The sequence below is a fragment of the Oratosquilla oratoria genome, chromosome 9 (assembly GCF_046742065.1).
Source record: "Oratosquilla oratoria isolate Oo_2021 chromosome 9, ASM4674206v1, whole genome shotgun sequence".
NCBI lineage: Eukaryota > Metazoa > Arthropoda > Malacostraca > Stomatopoda > Squillidae > Oratosquilla > Oratosquilla oratoria.
In genome coordinates, this window is record NC_134785.1 from 62,407,911 (window position 1) to 62,428,783 (window position 20,873).

Sequence of the window (20,873 nt, forward strand, 5' to 3'; positions counted from 1 at the left end):
GTAGGAGAAAAAAATATTAAGTCTTATCTCTGATAAGGTACTGATAATCAAAATTACATTTTCTTTCATCATACACCGCAGTTCCGAGAAAACGGATTTAAGGGAAAACAATAATAGACTGGCTAATTTTTCATTGATGGAATAAGTTGCATCAGGTGACTGGCCTATTACGAAAAGAAAAGAAAAGAAAAGAAAAAAAAACACATAAATGTATCTTCATGAATTAAGCACTATAGAACAATAAAAATATTCTGCCACATATAGTATCATATGTATATGTTACCGCCAACACTTTAGACTTATTTCTCTCAAGCAACATTTCACTCGTCACACGAACACGACTAACACCAAGTCTGATCGATCATGACATGGTATTAGTTGATGCAAACATCAAGTCAACCAAGCATGTAATGTAATGTAATGTAATGTAATGTAATGTAATGTAATGTGATATAATGTAATGTAATGTAATTTTATTTGACATTGAATCATATACATGAAGTGCAGATAAAGAAAAGAACATATAGTTCAAAATAACAATTACAAATGCCGAGGATAACACAAAAAAGCATGTAAGCTTATTTCCATTGTGGTCCTCAATAGACCGATTTTCTACACTAAGTTACACAGAGAACATACGTAGGGGTTAAGGGTACCAGAGACAGTCATGAGTAATACGAAGCATAAACAAGAACACAGGAATATTTACTTATACTGTACAACATAACCTACATGGGTGCCATAGCTGACTTCGGAGGCAGCGATCCAATGGCCAAATCAGTGGGAACTGATCTGACTAGACTAGAGGACATAATACAAGACACTATGAACAAAACACATACCAAAGGAAACTCTTACACGAAACCACTCACCACCCTGTTTCATTAGACAATTGCAGACCACACAGAAACAAAGTAAAAGTATACAACGCAGCAAAGGCTATAACAAGGGTGATGCAAACAAGGTCATCATAATAAAACAACAGGGCAGGACTCGCAGTAATGGGTATAAACTGGACAAATTTAGATTTAAGAAGGAAATAGGCAAGAATTGGTTTACTAATAGGGTGGTCGATGAATGGAATAAACTTAGTAACCATGTAGTAAGCGCTTAAACTATCAGTTGTTTTAAAAAACGATTAGACAACTTTATGGATGGGGATGACAGGTGGTGATGGATACGGAGCTGCCTAGTGTAGGCCTTATGGTCTTTTACAGTCTCCTTTATTCTTATGTTCTTATGTAAAACGGTACAACAATACAAGACACTGGGAAGGGCACAGAAACAGACAGAATACATTCCAAAAAGAAATGCAACATGACGAAACTAGCTAAACTGCCATTTTCCTCACAAACAACAGACAAAATTCCAAGAAATTTTATTTTCTATTTTTTTTCCAAAGCACGCAGACAAGACTCTACCGGTATTACAACACTACATCACAACTCCTCGCATGAAAAAGCACATGTACTAAACATGTATTTCCAGTCCTTCTTTACACAGAACAAGCAGACCTTCCGGACATACCACCGTCACCACACACAACAATTCTTCTCCTTATTATAAACGCCCAATTAGTTGAGAAACTACTATATGAGATAGATGTGGCTAAAGCGACTGGATCAGACATATACTCTGCAGGATACTCAAGTCCAATGCTGGTGTGTTGGCTCCTGTTTTTCAGGTTATATTCTCACAAATTATTGAAACAAGAATTCTTCCCCGTGACTGGCTATTGGCAAATGCGACACCAATTTTCAAATCATGTGACAGACTCCTACCGTTCAATTATAGGCCTGTTTCGATATTTTGATTTTGGTTAAACCCGGAGGTTTTGATTTCCGGATAGGAAAAAATGAAGAGAGAGAGAGAGAGAGAGAGAGAGAGAGTACATACATAAGATCCAGAGACCCAAGAACGCGAGACAAAAAGAATCTCTTCTTTGGTTCTTCTAGAAGCTTCTGCACGAGCAGAAATTTATTATTACTCGTGGTTCCTCAAAGACCTCCTCCCGTTGCTCCCCCCCCCCCCTTCCTCTCCACACTGCAGATGAATTATTGCACATGGGTATGCACCCCCACTCCTTGCTTCAAAAGCAGCGGCGGCGCCAGGAATTTTTAGCTGGGGAGGCTAAGGGGGGGCTGAGCAAATTTTTTGGGGGGGCTAATAGTAATATGATAATACACATATATTATCCTCATTTCAGAAGGTTAATGGTTGACAAATCTTTAGCCCTGGCAATTAAAAATTCCACTTAATAAAATTATTTAAATGAGTGTTTTAAATTTTCAATTTGCTCATTTCAGTTGGGGGGGCTAATGGGGGGCTGACCACTTTTTTGGGGGGCTAAAGCCCCCCCCCCTGGCGCCGCCACTGTTCAAAAGTATTCCTATCATCAAATCCTTCAGTTCTGTTGTAATCGCAAACAAACACGTAATTATAAGGCACGTACATTATCCACTACACGTATCCACATTGCCAAGCGTCAGGCTATTGATGACGATGATGGAGATGAGCCGAAGACAGGTCGAATAGCCTCTTCTGGAAGATTATTATCCAAGTCTATTTCTTCTTCAGCACAATGATTTATGTGATGATTTTTCATAGTTAAAAGTTCGCCTCCCTCCGCCCCCAGCTTGAAAAAAATATATATAGTTGTTCTAATTAAATGCATTTAGTACTTTTTTTAACTGAAGAAACTAGAACAGCGTTTCATAACCTGGGTGCTGAAATCAATAATAGGGGGTGCTGGGAAGTGATGCACACAAAAATCACATTGATATAAATATTATTGATTTTGTATTTTGCTAGTGTTCTTCTTTCTTCTACAAACAATATTGTTAATTTATTTCAGTTCTAAGGAATCAAGAAAATAAATCATCAAGCAGTACACTTCACTTTCTTTTATCCTTCTAATAACAAGATAGGGGTGCTGGACTGCTTAGACATGACAACAAGGGGTGCTATGGTCGGAAAAGGTTGGAAGACGCTAAACTAGGAGAACACGGATATTCACTGATATTTTGCCATCGCATCTACAAGGTGTGCGTGCGTTGATGTCTAACCGTGCCTTTGGGCTGTCGGTAGATACTCTTGGTGTTATGCAATAAATACTAATAAAAATAAGTAAGTGTGGTGTGATAAGTATAGTGATGTTTATGTATATAATTTAAGTGTATGTCGTGATGGGGTAGTAGAATGTGCTCGTTCTCGAGAGGGGATGGATGTTGCATGGTTGATATAGGATCCTTCTTAGCTTTTGGGACCCAGAACAAATTACCGGCTGGAATCTCATAGGCCCTGGCCTTCGGAATGACTTTCCTGTTACTAAAGGCAAAGGTGACGTCATCTGGTGTATGTTCCTCATTTCTAAGCTTTGTGTGACTTACTTCTACTTCTAACTCCCTGAAGGATGAAATACATCTTCATTCTTGCTGCTGCCAGGTATTGTCCTTTTTATTTCATTCTGCCTACCGACAGATATTGTCATTTTTATTTCATTCTGCCTACCGACAGATATTGTCATATTTATTTAATTCTACCTACCGACAGGCGATTTTATCATCTGCATGTCTAAAAACAATTATTGTATCGAAGGTGAGCTCCTTCAGTTATCAACAAAATCGAGATTAATCTGAACATCGTTCATTCAAATAACATTTGAAAGACAATTCTAATCATTAATGTAATCTCAACTGCTTTCTAAGAGACTTCAAGAATTTAATAATGAAAGTAAAGGCTGAATATATTGTTTTTACAAAGAATAACGACAAAAACTGAAAATAATGAGATGAAATAAAAATGTGAAACAAGACATAGATAGATATATAGACTTTATTTGGCAATGAATCAATGTACATGAAGTGCAAATAATGACAAGAACACATAGTTTGGAATAATAAATGCAAATTGCCGAGGATAACACAAAAAGCATAAAATTGCGACAATAGAAATAAATCGAACGAGACAAGCTTGAAAAGGATAGCCTACACATAAAAAGCGACAATACTCAAAAGATAAATAGGTGCAAAGGTCTTATCGGTATGATTTACTGTTGTAATGTATTGCAATAATTACATCAGCAATACAAGTAGGAGATTTTCTATATTTCATCATTATAACAAAAAACTAATCAAATAGTTTTATTTGAAGTACGTTCAAACCTTTATCATATCTAAAAGTTTCTTAGTGATGGTCTTTTGTTTAAGTATAGGTATAAATATTTGTGATTCTCGTGCCCTTATTTACAGTCATTCTTCTAAACGTGTAGAGCGTGGCACCGGCGGGAGGCAGTATCCATGGCATCGGAAAAGGTTAATTTTGATGTGTTATAATATCTTTGGGCAGTAATGTCCATTGTGAAGTTATTACCCGTAGCCAGGCTCCAGTTGCGGCTGTTGCCCATGCTAAAACTTCCTGACGTCCGGGCATATAGCGAAGGTGCACCGGAAGCAGCGGCAGCTGTTTCGAAGACAAATGTCAGCAAACGGAGGGTCAGGGTGCGTTATTACCAAAGTATGATAATTAAATATGATGTAGCTATTAACGTAAACCCCCGTTTCGGTAGGTGGATCTCTGTCAGAAGGAAGGGAATGGTTACATATGGTGTGCTGCCCTGTCACTTCATTTGTTGAGGTGCTTAATTTCGTAAACAAAAATGAATAACTGAATAGATAAATGAAAAAAACAAAGTGACGTGTATGTAGTAGTGTAATTTTCTCAAAATTTGAATCGGAGTGGCTAAGGTACATAGATCTAGTGTTGGGTGGCACTGGCCTGACAAACCCTTGATTGAATTTGAATGTTTAATTCATTACTGATTACATTAAGATTAACAGCCTTGGTGAAGTGGCCACTCATACTAAAATATTACTATGTGCAACTAATTTTGTGCTGCAAAAGTGGTTATATAGGATGGAATAAAATTCGTGGGAGCATTTCCCTTTCAAGAAGGGCAAAAAGGCAAAATTGGGTAAATCTTTAGTTTCGACCATAGGAGGAATATAGCAATAGAAAATTAAATATTAATTTTGTAAATTAAAATGTATCAACGTAATATGCAATTTTGTGTGCGGAAATGAAAAACAAAAAAGGTGCTAAAACAGATTTCTTAAGTAAGGAAGTCGTGTAGGACGAATGGTACGCCATGTTTGTTATGGAGGATGCCGACATTGAAGAAATGAAAGGATAAATTCGTCTAAGGTAAATTAAACTAAACTAACCTGTGTTTAATAAATCATTACCTGCAAATTAGATGTCATCCAGCTCGTCCTCGTTGTCTTCGTCGTGAGAGACGTTGGCGGGCTTTTCAACCACTCTCTCAGCTTGCGGAGTATACAAATTAATATTTAATTTTCTATTGCTATATTCCTCCCATGGTTGAAACTAAAGATTTACCAGTTAGGTTAGTTTAGTTTACCTTAGACGAATTTATCATCCTTTCATTTCTTCGACGTCGGCATCTACTATAACAAACATGGCGTCCCGATCCTATGCTACCGACTTCGTTCATTAGCATATTTAGCTTGTAGCAAGGTATTTTTATTTTCATTTCTGCCCACAAAGTTGCATATTATGTTGATATATTTTAATTTACAAAATTAATATTTAATTTTCTATTGCAATATTCCTCCCATGGTCGAAACTAAAGATTTACCCAAAATTGTTTAAAAGGTCTTATTTACACATGTACATGTTTACAGTAAGATTTTCTCTTTCATCCAATTAATCACTAAAAGCAAATAGGAAGTAATACGTAACCTAACCCAATCTAATCTGAGGTTAGACCAAACTTTACCTTACCTTAGGCTGAGTTGGGTGAGGTTGGTGAGGGTAAGTCAGATCAGATTTTTTTTCCTCGTATGGTACCATTATTTTTCAAAAGGGGGAAAACTGGGACTAGTTGCTCAAAAGGGCAAACCTGGGTAAATTTTTAAAGTGTACACCTATGCAATATAGTAATAAAAAATGAAATAATAATTTTGTAATTTATAATACATCAACATAATATACGTTATTCTTGGCAAAAATCAGTAATAGAAGTAGTTGCTAAGAGCTATTATCAAACTCCTCTTTGAGAACTTGAGATGCCATGGTTGTAAGGCGCAGGTTGAAGAAATCAAAGTATGTTAAATTTGTAGATTCTAACCCAGCCTAATCTATGTAACCGTACCTAACCTACCTACCTAACCTAACCAAACCTGCCTACCTAACCTAATCAGCATTTAATAATGCTGCACCTGTAATTCTAGAGGTCATCAGGCTGTCGCTGTTGTCTCCGACTTCCGAAGTTATCAAAACAAAGATGCTGTTAAAGGAGTCTACGGAAGAAGTCTCCATTTGTTTGTTTATAGCTGTCAGCAACTGTTTCTATTATTGGATTCCACCAAGAATAATATATATTACATTGATATATTATAATTTACAAGATTGTTTATTAATTTTCTATTACCATTTTGCATAGGTGTGCACTTCTAAAGAGAAAATAACCAAAACTGGGACCACTATTGTTTAAAAGGGCAATAGGGCCCCCTGTTCTTTAAAAGTTCTGAATTTGGTAGTATTGTAGGTCTAAACAGGATGTTCCCTTATCCTGTCAGTGCTAGACACAACAGAAGTAAATATGACCACTGTGGAGACATGATTTGTAATAAAAACGTATAGAAGATACTGCCCATTCTTGGGACAACCTAGAGTAGTTCTCAGACTCTTTCGTGAGCAATCCTATCTGGAACCTTTCAATCCTTTGTGGCCCAGAGTAAACAGGAAGAAAATGTACAGAGATATATACATTTTATTTTGGAAACAAAATGTGTACAGCTTTTCATTCACTAAAGTAGTGGGATCCGTTGCACTGCTTTTCTTTCACAAAATTGAACAGAATCTATGGCACGGCTTTTCATTCACAAACTAAACTGATAGGATCCATGGCACTGCTTTTCTTTAACAAAACTAAACTAACAGGATCCATGGCACGGCTTTCCATTCACGAACCAAACTGATATGATCCATGGCACTACTTTTCTTTAACAAAACTAAACTAACAGGATCCATGGCACGGCTTTCCATTCACGAACCAAACTGATATGATCCATGGCACTACTTTTCTTTAACAAAACTAAACTAACAGGATTCATGGCACGGCTTTCCATTCACAAACTAAACTGATAGGATCTATGGCACTGCTTTCCATTCACAAAATTAAATTAACAGAATCCATGGCCCTTCTTTTCATTCACAAAACTAAATGGGATCCAGTGTTCTGCTCATTTACCAGTTTGTCAAATAATAGGATAATTGTTGTAAGGCTGCATCTTGTATAATGCTAGGGGTTAAACTTGTTCCTTGACTTTATTTTTGAGTCAGAGCTGAGAAGCTGTGCTCGCAAAGGTATGTTGTTACAAATGGGAGCAACACTTTCACCCCACCACCTCAATTCCTACAATAGACTTTTCTTTCTGTACCTGAATCCAGAAATCAGGAAGAGGTACTTCCTTTAGGTTGTTCAATAACTCTTCATTTTGAACCTCAGTTGCTCTGAGAGTCCAGGAATATTGTCTGGCAGGTCTTCAACATTTATGTCGAAAGGATTTCTCACTCATGACTGAGCTTGAATGTGTTCTGGAATTTGCCTGTCAAACTCGGCCATCAACTCGGTTAAGTGTGGTGCAATAAAACTTGTAACAGGGAGGCTTTGGGTCATTACTAAGGGGTGTGGGTTTGCTATTTCCTCATTGGTTCTCTGTCCTCTCCTGGTCAACAGTGAAGCCTTGTTCAGGCACATCATGGTAACAAGCAGTTCTGTGCAAGAGCTGTCAGCTATACTTATACATGTTATTCAAGTATGACCAACTTTGTATGAGTAAAAATGATAAAAGTGCTGGCAGCATTCTGGTACTATTCAAACATCCACAGTAAGATTAGTGTGTGGGTGATCCATTCATCTACATTAACCTTCCACCTGCACCACACACTTATACAGAAACACAAAGCCAATTGTCTAATGATTTTTTCTGTCAAACTCCTCCATAGTGAAATCTATATATGTAACTCTAAATTTGTGATTTGTCATTTATTTCAGGTGTGCTGATCATTGTATTCAGACCAAAATGGTAAAGAACTGTTCCAAAGACTCAAGAGTTGTTTATAATCAGCACACCTTCAGCATTGGCAGAAAGGAGGATTCCCCATTAGAGGGCAAAACCTGCGTGTTTTGTCATATTGCAGGAACTAGACACTATAATCCTCCTTGGCACATTTAAGCAGCTTTTTTCACTTTAACACAACAAATATGTATCATAAATCACTATTCAAAGTTGTCATTTCTCTGTTCTATGAGGTCCACCCACTTCAGTTTCCCCACTCAGACATTAGCCCAACAAGAGAAGCAAGAACAATATTAGCATGACTACATTCATGTCACACTCAAGCACTAAAACTGTACCTGCACAGAGTAGTCCAGGCCACAGAAACAGACTGCCTGAGATTAAACTATCACTCAGACGACCCCAAACACGTTATTTTATACTGTCTCACCCTAGCCATACACAGACAACAATGCAGTATTTTTGGCTTGAGTGACTTGGCTAATTTTGTATCTTGCCAGTTATCTGGGGTGTGTGATTCTGGAAGAGATCTGGGGTAATATTGACACATTATCGGCTGAATGAAACCTGCACAGTGAAGCTATAGCGATAATCCCATACCACACTCCTGGTCATATGGCCACTTCCCGAAGGGTGAGTGTGGTTTGGAATTTTCCGCAAGAATCATCAGAAATTAAAAATTCCTGGCTCTGTGCAGGTATGTGCATTGACAACCCCACCTCCCCCTCCCTACCCCTTACTTCTTGGGCGGCTTGCCAACCGCCCGTAAGTTCACTTCTAGCATGGAAACAGAATGAGTGACCTGTCTCTCCGCTGCTAGCCTTGGTTTTTACTGGTGAGTCTGTTTCCTGCATGTTAATCAACTGATAGTTTCAGCGCTTTCTACATGGTTAATAGTTTATTCCTTTCTTCGACCACCCTATTAGTAAACCAATTGTTGCCTTCTTAAATCTAAATTGGTCCAGATTATACCTAATACTGCGAGTCTGATGGTGCAGAGGGTGGCGCCCCTGAGGGTCATCAGGCCTCACGGCAGCCCCATACCTCCTACGATCAATGGTCCTCTAACACCTCACGGCTTGCCTCGTCAGGCCCTAGGCGTAGACTTTGACCTTATCTGCTTGCAACCTGTCCCCATACATCTCTGAGACATCCGTGGTAAAGAACCCGGGCCTCTCGGAGGACAGGGGACGCGTCTTATGGTACGGAGGGTGGCGTCCCTGAGGGTCATCAGGCCTCTCGGCAGCCCCATACCTCCGACCATCATTGGTCCTCTAACGCCTCACGGCTTGCATCGTCAGGCCCTAGGCGTAGACTTTGACCTCATCCACTCAGAATCCGTCCCCATACGTCTCTGAGCCATCCCTGGTAAACAACCCGGGTCCTCTTGGAGGACGGGGACGTGTCTTATGGTACGGAGGGTGTCGCCCCTGAGGGTCATCAGGCCTCTCGGCAGCCCCATACCTCCGACCATCAATGGTCCTCTAACGCCTCACGGCTTGCATCGTCAGGCCCTAGGCGTAGACTTTGACCTTATGCACTCGTAATCCGTCCCCATACGTCTCTGTGCCGTCCGTGGTAAGAATCCGGGCCTCTCGGAGGACAGGGGGACGTGTCTTATGGTACTGAGGGTCATCAGGCCTCTCGGCAGCCCCATACCTCCGACCATCAATGGTCCTCTAACGCCTCATGGCTTCGTCAGACCCTAGGCATGGACTTTGACCTCTTCCACTCGTGGTCCGTTCCTCTGATGTCTCCGGGTCGTCCGTGGGTGGGCGCCCGGGACTCTCGGGGGACGGGGGTGTGTGTCTGGTGGTGTGGAGGGTGGCGCCCCTGGGGGTTGGCAGGCCTCTCGCTGGCCCCGTGCCTCTGGCCATCGGTGGTTCTCTGGCGCTGCTCGGCTTGCTTTGTCGGGCCCTGGGCATGGAGTTTGGCCTCGTCCGCGCGCAGTCCCTCCTACACCATCTCTGGGTCGTCCAAGGTGGGCGGCCCAGGCCTATGACGTCATAATTAGATCCTGTTGGGTCCACGTGAGTGGCTCCTTTGTAGATGAAACTTGTTATTCTTGTGTTTTTTATGGATCTTGAATGAGTCAGACTTGTTTCAGCTGGAAATCACTCTGTATTCCCTTCCCCTTCCCCTCAACAAGCTGAAGGATTACATTGAGAAATCTTGGTTTTAGGTAGGGGAAATGAGCCAAATGAGTGATTTCCAATGTAAACATTGGGTTCCTTCAGGGGTCCTAACTTAATGAATCTAAACCTAATGTTTCCTAACCTAGCCAGGGGGCTTTTTCCCCTCAATGGATCACCTAATGGGGTGTGATACTTTGTTGGGAGGAGGCAAAGCCCATGGGGCCCCCTGTAAGAAGCAGGTTACCTAGCCAGGGAATACAAGATAATGTTTTACTCTCTTAACTTTTGTTCTGGGACTACCAGTAGGCTCTTGATCTTGTGTCAGAAAAAAAAATAGTGCCTTGAAATAGCTGTACCATACTAATTCATGGTAGTTTCCGATATAAATCTCAATGCCTCACAAGCTATATTATTGTTGTAATCTTTGTCAACCAGAAGTTGACAGATACTAGCAATGAAGGAGTAAAATGGCAACATTTGTGAAAAGTGGTTTTATAATCACTTGTGCAGTGTCCTTATGTAATGTACCTTTATTGCATAGATGCATATAGATGGGGTTTGTTGAACAAAGAAGGGCAGTGGGCAGGATATAGGGATGACCTGTTATCCATGAGGAACTATGGTGAGAGGGAGGAAAGGGTGGTGGTTGGGAGTGAAATTGGTGGGAGTAGGTACCTACCTTTGACTTATGCTATCTCCCTTATAAGGAGGGAAAAAGCTTTTGGTATATAGATAGATATAACATATAGATGTTACTGTCATGAAGTTTATCTAACACTGCTAATGCTATTGTAGCAATTAAGATGGCTTCATTTGAAATGTGCCTATGAAAGTACAAAAGTGATTGGCTGAAATGTAACTGAATGGCTCACTTAAATGGTATAAGTCATTCTAGGGTTTGTATGTTTCTACTCTCTGAAAAGCATTTTCATGGGTATTGATTTTGCTCCTTTTCATTGCCATGACAAAATTAGGTACTGGAGTGAAATATAGGATATTGTTTTCGAAGTGCACACCTATGTGATATAGTATTAGAAAATTAAATAATAATCTTGTAAATTATAATACATCAACGTAATGTATGTTTTTCTTGGTGGAAATCCATAACAGATAAAGTTATTGAGAACTATACATAAACAAAAGGAGCTGCAGTGACTCCTTGAGATGCCATCTTTGTTTTGATAGATTCAGAGGTTGAAGACGACGACAACGATGCTGATTACCTGTAGAATTACTGGTACTGCATTATTAAATGCAGGTTATGTATGTTGGATTAAGCAGGTTAGAATAGACGAATTTATTACACTTGAATTTCTTCGACCTCTGTTAATGTATTGCTTTTAGCAACATTTGCTGTTATTGATTTCCACCTAGAAAAATGTACGTTACATTGATGTATTATAATTTACAAAATTTGTATTCAGTTTTCTAATGTCGTAGTGCATAGGTGTGCACTTCTAAAAATTTACCAAATGTAGTGACCAAGAATGATGTAATTTTATAGATAGTGGTATTCTTTGTTCAACTATGGAATCGAAAAGAACAAGTTGTATACAAGAAAAAATTATATATGTATATATATATATATATATATATATATATATATGTATATATAGATTGTATTTTACCCCAATGGAGTACTGATACTGTACACCAGATGAAACATGTACAAAGCTCTACTTGATTATATTTCTTTATTGTTTAATGTACATTGTGAAAACTGACATTATTTTGATGGACTTTGTGTCAGTTGAGAAAGTTTAAAAACTAATAAGATGTGGTGTCTTTCAAATGATTAGTAATGTTTTGCTTTAGCCAGGAAAGAAATACAAGAATACTAATGTCCACGAGTTAAAAATCTTGATTTAATGTATTTTATAGTGATACATAATTCAAAGTTTCAAAAAGGGATTTTGAATATATCAGTAGTGGAGATCGTAAGGGATCCTATTTGAAGTGTATTTGTCTGTTGACAGCAATTCAACCTCGGCAATTGAGTAATATACTTCATTGCATTTATTTTGGATAGTATGATTGTATTCCGCTGCTGAGCAAGTTGAGCTGAAAAGATTTTGCAAGTTTAGGGCCTCATCCAGAAGTACTTTATACACTTTGTCAGGTTTTGATCAGAAATAGAATCCATGAATTAAGCCATATATGGAGATGATTTAAGGGTTATTGCCAAGAATCAATGACACCCATTTTCAGTTATAAATACTTCACATTGGGTGCCGTATATGATACCAATGGCATTATTTTCCGTTTCAGGCTTATTAATAAACATCAGGGAAGAGGTTGAGCAGTCATGGCACTGAAACTAGATTTAGGAAAACTTTGTGAATTGGAAGCAATTTTAAGGGACCAGAGCTATGTTGGGGGCTTTGAGCCAACCCAAGGAGATGCAGTGGTGTTTAAAGGCTTAGCAGGTCCTCCCGATGTCAACAAGTTCCCCCACATATGCCGATGGTACAATCACATCAAGAGTTATGGCAGTGACGAAATAAAAAAGTTTGCAAATAGCGCTTTGAAGGTGGAGATAGTTGGTGGAAAGAGTGCCCAGAACGAGGGGAAGCAGAACTCCAACAAAGGAAGCAAAGAAAAATCTGGCAGTGCAGGTAGCCAGCGGGCTGCAGGCCAGAGTGGCGAGGGCAAGGGAGAGGTGAGAGCACATAAGGATAATATTTCCACCATGTAAAGTCAGGTTCTAGTCCATTAGGATTTTTGAGAGATTTAGGTGCTGTACCTTCAAACCAGATAACATTGCGGCCTTTGTTGCTGAATCCCTGGCCTGCAATATTGATGAAGCTGCCAATGTGCTCCCATCAGTCCTATGCAGGCCACCCACAACCATTCTTGTTCCTTTCCTGACTTTGCATGGCTCAACAAAATTTGTTCTTAGTCTCATGATCGGTAGTTCACAAGTTCAAGTTTATTTGTTGTAATATTAATTTTGTATATATATATTTTTTATTTTGTTCTAGTTTGAGTATATAGAAGTCTAGGGGTGGCAGTGTAAATGCCCAAGTTACTGTCTTTGTGTAAGGATTCATAAATGTTTGGTCATATACAAGACCCAAATCCTTGTAGATATTCAGCCTGTGTGAAGCAGTGAACTGTCTAATTGAGTTATTGTTAAAGTGATCTTGCATGAGGCTTTTGAAGGGTTAGTGTTTAATTGCACAATGTAGTCAACTTTTGTTTTTTTATTTATGCATTTTTATATGTTGCTTGTATTGCTGCAGATTTACTAACTTGGTTTGGTTTCATTTATGTACTTATTATATATGTATATATAATGTGTGTTTGTGTTTGGAATGCTGCAGATATACTGCAAAGGATGTGATAAACTTAATACTTCATGGTGTGAAATTTTGCCTCTGATATTTCTTTATTTTCTATCATGAAACAAAAGATTAAATGTTCAGTAAGTTGGTTTTGTGATCTATAAAATTGTTTTAAAATTTTTCTGCAGAAAGGAAAAAAGAAAGATGGAGAAGCAGGTGGAGTGTCGGAGATGAATCCGTGGCCAGATTACATCCAAGAACGTTTACATTTATGGGATCGGCTGAAGAAAGAGTACGATGAGTCTCTGGCAGCAAAAACTCCAGAACCTATTCAGGTACATATTTTCTTTAGTGTGTGATTGAAGAAAGTATTTTATCTGTTTGAGACTTCACAAGTAGTTTAGAAACTGTGTGACTATAGCTATCATTGAAAGTTGTCAAAAGTTTTTTCTTTTGATCTGAATTTATTTTCACAATTTATCATTTGTGTAGTTCTTTAGAAAATTTGATTTTCTCCATTTGTATGTCCATTTGACATTGTTGCTTCAACATCTCGGTTGATTTCTGGTGTTTAGTAGAACTACACCAAGATAGAGTAATTTACTTTAAGTTGGTGCAAGTTTATTTTAATTGGGTTGTACCAAGTGCATCAATATTGAAATTTTGTTATTTGACTGAAATACACAATTAGATCTGTTTTAGCAGTTGAATGTATTGGCAGATGTGTACTCTTGAAGTTTATTTTAAATCATAGTTGTAATACATTAGGCTTTCATGTTTAATGGAATTGTTTTATATATGAACACCCTAAAGACCCCCTCCCCCCATCCTCCAACATGTTTGGAATTTGAAAGAGACAGAAAGAAAAGACCAAAATATATTTTGAGATGAAGTGCTGAAATGTGAAGGTTATTCCAAGAGTGAATAGTAAGAATTGGGGAAATTGAAAGAGAATTGGCAGATAGTGTTGATCAAAGGAAGCTGTTACGATTTTAGGGATATGGAAAGGATGAGTGAAAAGAATTAAAAAGTGTAAATCAGAATTGGATGGAGTGACCTTGAGGGGAAGTCCAAGACTAAGGTGGATAAATGGGATAAAGAGGGCATTGTATACAAGAGGAATGTCTGTTGAGTAAGGAAGAGAGAGTGTGTTAAAGATACAAGTGAATGGATAAGGAAATGATGGAGCCTGAAGGGATGTTTTTGTTGGTTCCATAAGTTTCTTGAATGGATGTAGGAAGGGGAAGTGCCATAAGTGGGATTAAACCAGCTTTGACTGTTAGGCTTTGGTGTGGAAGTACTGTATCTTGATGTATTGCATTGACCCAATCAGTGTGGTTGGGGATAGGGATAATCCCTGATCCACGTGATACCAAGATGGGAGGGAAAATAAATAGGTTTTTAGATGATTGGAGGGTAGTTGTATACTTTGACTGTCACCTTCCCTTATAAGGGTTATTATGGTCTATAGTTTACCAGTACTTCCATCCTTATGGACAGTCTCTTAATAAGGAGGAAATGGTTTTAATATATTTATCATTTGTTTTACCATCCATTACAATCACTTGTATTGACTGCAGTATTTTATCTTTGTGTATTTTTATTTATATATATATATTTTTCTTTCCAAGGTCACTTTGCCTGATGGTGCTGTGAAGGAAGGACAGTCCTGGCGCACCACACCCTTCGACATTGCTATGACCATTTCACAAGGTTTGGCAGAGAGCACTGTCATTTCCAAAGTGGATGGAGAGCTTTGGGATCTAGACCGACCTCTTGAAAAGAGTTGTAAATTGCAGCTTTTGAAGTTTGATAATGATGATGAAGCAAAAGCTGTGAGTAGCAGTAGAGTTGTTACATTTTTTTTTCTTCTTTTAATTAGTATTTAACCTCATGAATATGATGATGCCTATGTATGTGTCATGAGCTACGAGTGAGTTATATGAGGATGTCTGCATTGGCTTCCTGATTATATTTATTTTGTAGTTGTAGCTGAGTGACTCCCATATTCTGTGAACAGGCTTGATCACATTTTCTGTGATATAATTATTCAGGGTGAAAGAGCGAGTACAGCAGCAATAGCTTCATATTTTGTAATGTACATATTGTGATGCATCATTGTATATTAGGCAACCTGATGTGTGTGCAGATATTTGACTCGTATTGAAAAGGTTAAGGACCACATACAGTTATTTTCACCCTGTCCACATACTTCTTTCCATACTATTTGCTAGTCTTTTCTCACTTGTTCTTTTCATGTGCCCAAATTTTCTTGGCATTCTTTAATCTACTCTATTCAAGTGTATACCTCTCTTCATTTCACTCTATACATTCTCATAACACTAACCATATCTCTGAAACACTTCATGTTAAACACTTTTAAGTTGTTATTGTCTACCTCTTTCATATTCCACTATGCAGTGTCTTGGGTACAATTAGTCCCATACACAACCTTCACATTGCTTTCATGAGGGATAAATACATTTTATAATGACTTGGGAGCTTGTTGCTCGTTGTGATAGTGTTTAGGCTGCTGGTCATGAATATTTGTAATGTAATAATGAAAAAAGTATATTGTGTTCTCTATAGTATATTGTTTATGATCATGTCTCATCACATTTTTTATCTTACCACCTTAGGTTTTTTGGCACTCCTCTGCACACATCTTGGGTGAGGCTATGGAACGTATTTATGGAGGACATCTCTGTTATGGACCTCCAATTGAAGAGGGCTTCTACTATGACATGTTCACTGAGGGTCCTGGCATTTCTAACCTGCACTTTGGAGATATTGATGGTGTAGTTAAAAAAATTGTGAAGGAAAAACAGCCCTTTGAAAGACTGGAGATGAAGAAAGAAGATTTGCTGGAGATGTTTAAATATAACAAGTTTAAGGTATGGGTACTCGTGACTGTTGTAGATCTTTAAGAGGATTTATTTATTTAGATTTCTTCTCGTTAAAGTTTCACCCAACGGGGGCAATGGGAAGAATGATTTCCAGTTTTAGAGCAAGAGTGCGGTCCTCTTGATCCATCAAAACCCGTTCACACTTAGATAAAACATACATACATATACCAAAGGCTTTTTCCCCCATACATGGGGGGGTAGCCAAAAAGAAAACAAAAAAACAAGCACTTCAGCACCTGCCACCACATTTCCTACTTGTTCATATCCCTTAAGGTATTAGCTTGTTAGAAAAATCGATCCTGAGAGAAGCAAGTACCACACTAGTATGACTGTGTTCAGGTCACCATCTAGCATTAAATAACAACATAAGATATGCTTAACCATAGAAAGAAACTGCCCCAGATACAACCATCACATATAAAACACCAAACACCACTGCTCCACCATAGACAACAACAATAATATTATTTTTCTTTGAGTGACTCGTGGGTATTGTTGGTTACCTAGGAGCTGTGGGTCTCCTGCTAAAGAGATCTGAGGCAACAGATTGAGTGATTAATTGATCTATCAAGATCGTTCAGTAGCTATAACAACCTGGAATTGGACAGAATTCAGTCATGAAAAAATAAAAATTTTGAAGATGTTCAGAATGGTACTGTATTCATTAATACTAACTTGTAGTGCTTGAATTAAATGGGAATGTCAGTAGAGGAAGGATGGTATAGGACAAGATAGGGGTGAATGGAGAAGGGCTGTGTATGGATGATGCTGTGATGCAAGAGGTGGAGTGGGTGGGGGATGGGGGGTGAGGGAGTATGTGTGAGAAATAAATTGACACAGCCTGAAGGGATTTCTCCCTGTCTTCTCCTTTTCTGTATGAGGGAATGGAGAGGGGGGCATTGCCGATTTAATGAAGCGGCCTTGCTGCGGATGTGCTGTGTCTTGTGACATTGCTTCTGACCCAGGGCAGTGGGTGAGATGCAGGGATTACCTGTCATCCAGGAGGTGCCAAGATATGAGGGAGGGAAGAGGGTGGAGGGGAATGGAATGTGATAGGGATGGAATGGGTGGGAGTGTGTCTTTTTTTTTTTTTTTTCTTTTTTTTTTTTTAACATCCCATATAAAGCCTTATAAAGGGAAAAAAAACTTTGGTAAATGTATGTCATTTATATAGACTGAATTTTTGTATGATTTTATTTAAACAGGTCAGGATATTGAATGAAAAAGTGACCAGTCCAACCACCACAGTATACAGATGTGGACCACTCATTGACCTTTGCAGGGGACCACATGTGCGGCACACTGGCAAGATTAAGGCAATGTCTGTAAGTAGTGCCTGAATAGTCTATCAGAAATGGGCTAATGATATACATTGGTAATGATTGGTATCATACCAGAAATAGCTTGAAAGAATACATTGATAGTTTAATCAATTTTCTTTTAATTTGATCAGGTGACCAAGAACTCTGCATCCTACTGGGAGGGCAAGGCTGATGCAGAGTCCTTGCAGAGGCTGTATGGCATCAGCTTCCCTGATCCAAAACAGCTGAAGGAGTGGAAACACTTCCAGGAGGAGGCAGCTAAAAGAGATCATAGGAAGATTGGTAATATATCTTTACTTATGTACATACATATACCAAAAGCTTTTTCCCCCTTACAAGGGGGGTAGCCAAAAACAAAGGCATAGAAACCATTCCCACCCATTCCATCCCTAATACACTCCACTCCCTTCCACCCTCTACCCTCCCTCTTATCTTGGCACCTCCTGGATGACTGGTCATCCCTGTATCTTGTCCACTGCCCTGGCTCAGAAGCAGTGTTGGAAGACAATACATCCACAGCAAGGCCACTTCATTAACTTTGCGACCCCCCTCTCCATCCCCTCATACAGAAAAGGAGAAGACAGGGAGAAATCCCTTCAGGCTGCATCAATTTATTTCTCACACATACCCCCCCATCCCCCCCACCCATCTATCTATATACCAAAGGCTTCTTCCCCCTTACAAGGGAGGTAGCCAAGTCAAAGGCACACGCCCACTCCCACCCATTCCACTCCCATGCACCACTCTCGTTTTCTTCTCATCTTGTCTCCTAATGGATGAAGGGTCATCCCTGGGTCCTGCCCACTGCCTGGATCAGAATTAATGCAGCAAGACACAGTACATCCATTGCAGTGCTGCTTCATTTAATTGGGGACCTCCTCGCTCCGTCCCCTCATGTAGAAAATAAAGAAAATGGAGAGAAATCCCATCAGGGTGCATCAAAGTATTGTCCATACACAGTCAATCTATACTAACCCTAATCCCTTGCCTTCTCCTTTCCTTGTTCAACAGACATTCCCTTTGTGCTCAAGGTCCCTTTCACCATATCCATCCATCTCCTTGGTCATCCCATTAAGTTCACTCCCTCCTCCTGTATTCCACAACATTTTTGATGATATACATCTGTGCATACTTTATATATAGAAAATTTATTCTAATGATATACATCCATACATACTTTATATATAGTAAATTTATTCTGATGAATATATAGGGAACCCCACCTCCATTATTGATCCTAGTTGGCTTTATTTGCAATCTTCTTTTCAGGCTTGCAACAGAAGCTCTTCTTCTTCAATGAGTTGTCACCTGGTAGTTGTTTCTTCACCTCATATGGTGCATACATCTACAACAGCCTGATGGATTTCATCAGGTCTGAATACCGCAAACGAGGCTTCCAGGAAGTGATCAGCCCCAACGTATATAACACCAAATTATGGGAAACCAGTGGCCATTGGAAGCATTATGCCGAAAATATGTTCAGCTTTGAGGTTGAGAAGGAGAAATTTGCTCTCAAACCCATGAACTGCCCTGGCCACTGTCTTATGTTCAACTACACCTCAAGGTCATGGCGAGAGTTGCCGATTCGAATGGCCGACTTCGGCGTCCTTCACAGGAACGAGCTCTCGGGAGCACTGACTGGTCTTACCCGAGTTCGTCGTTTCCAGCAAGATGATGCTCACATCTTCTGCACTGAGGATATGATAAAAAATGAAATCAAAGGAGCTTTGGAGTTCCTTTCATCAGTGTATGAAACTTTTGGCTTCGAGTTTGACCTGAGGTTGTCTACTCGGCCAGAGAAATACATGGGTGAGATAAAGTTGTGGGATGAAGCTGAAAAACAACTGTCAGAGTCCTTAGACGAGTTTGGTAAACCATGGAAGCTCAACGAAGGAGATGGAGCATTCTATGGCCCAAAGATTGATATCACCGTCACCGATGCCCTCCGTCGCCACCACCAGTGCGCTACTATTCAGCTCGATTTTCAGCTGCCCATTAACTTCGATCTCCACTTTGTAACAGAAACAAATGAAAAGAAACGGCCGGTCATCATCCACAGAGCCATTCTTGGGTCAGTGGAAAGGATGATTGCCATCTTGACTGAATCGTACGGAGGAAAGTGGCCCTTCTGGTTGTCCCCACGACAGTGCATGGTGGTTCCTGTTGCTCCACCGTATGATAGTTATGCCAAAGAGATCAAAGAGAAGCTATACCTGGCAGGCTTCCAAGCGGAGGTGGACTGCGATCCAGGAGACACTATGAACAAAAAGATCCGAAATGCACAATTGGACCAATTCAATTTTATTTTTGTTGTGGGTGAGAAGGAGAAGACCAACGGCACCGTGAATGTCCGCACACGGGACAACAAAGTACATGGAGAACATTCGGTTGATGCAGTCCTGGGAAAACTGGCACTCCTCAAAAACGCTAGGGTCCTGAATTGGGAAGATTCGTTCTAACATGTAGGCTTGTTAGAAAAATGTTAAGAATTTTAAGATTATTTAACGACATCACTCATGATTTTGTGCAGTTGATCACTTTGGGGTCTCATCCTACAAAATACGAGAATCACTAATTTTTTTCTTTTTTTTTTACTTTCATCATGGTGAACATGTTACCTGTTATGTTCTTAATATACCAGCTTTGCACTAAAGCATAAACCAACTTCTTGCATTCTTATCCTAGTTTATGATAGTGTATTTATGTGTTGAGCAGAAGACATAAATCGGTTCAGGTCGCAATGGGATAGCTACTCGAATGAGAGTGGTTGTGATACAGTGGTCAACACTGAAGTGCTACAATCTCTGAGACTGTTGTTGGGCTTATAGAGGAGAATCAAGTTCTTTGTACAAAGGCTCAAAACACGGATGATAAACTGTGTTTGAAACCTGAGTGGAAATTGGTGACCAGAAAAACGTGGGGAAATGGAAGAAAGTCCTCAACAGGCCTACTGGTCCTGGAGCCGCAGCGTCTACATCGTGGGACACCCCCCAACCCCAAGAGTTGGGGGCCAAACTGCGGCAACCAGCCCTGGCCACCGGCTCTACGCAGGTGGCACCGATCCCCAAGAGGAGCTACGTCTGCCTTGGGGAGTACCACAATCCTTTTTTCTCAACATGCA

General features: G+C 39.6%; 1 protein-coding gene across 4 annotated transcripts; it reads left to right on the top strand.

Moving 5' to 3' along the window:
* Positions 1-4,196: 4,196 nt before the first annotated feature.
* On the top strand, positions 4,197-20,416 carry ThrRS (threonine--tRNA ligase). 4 transcript variants are annotated; one of them, XM_076190685.1, is made up of 8 exons: positions 4,215-4,313; positions 12,509-12,899; positions 13,713-13,859; positions 15,156-15,359; positions 16,164-16,418; positions 17,636-17,755; positions 17,884-18,034; positions 19,022-20,416. In XM_076190685.1, exons 2-8 carry the CDS (start codon positions 12,546-12,548, stop codon positions 20,209-20,211), a joined length of 2,421 nt encoding a protein of 806 aa, XP_076046800.1. In that variant the 5' UTR covers positions 4,215-4,313; positions 12,509-12,545; the 3' UTR covers positions 20,212-20,416. The 4 variants fall into 4 exon arrangements, with proteins under 4 accessions (XP_076046803.1, XP_076046800.1, XP_076046802.1 ...); XM_076190686.1 differs by lacking the exon at positions 4,215-4,313 and adding an exon at positions 4,362-4,499; XM_076190688.1 differs by lacking the exon at positions 12,509-12,899 and having other exon boundaries at positions 4,197-4,313.
* The last annotated feature ends 457 nt before the right edge of the window (positions 20,417-20,873 follow it).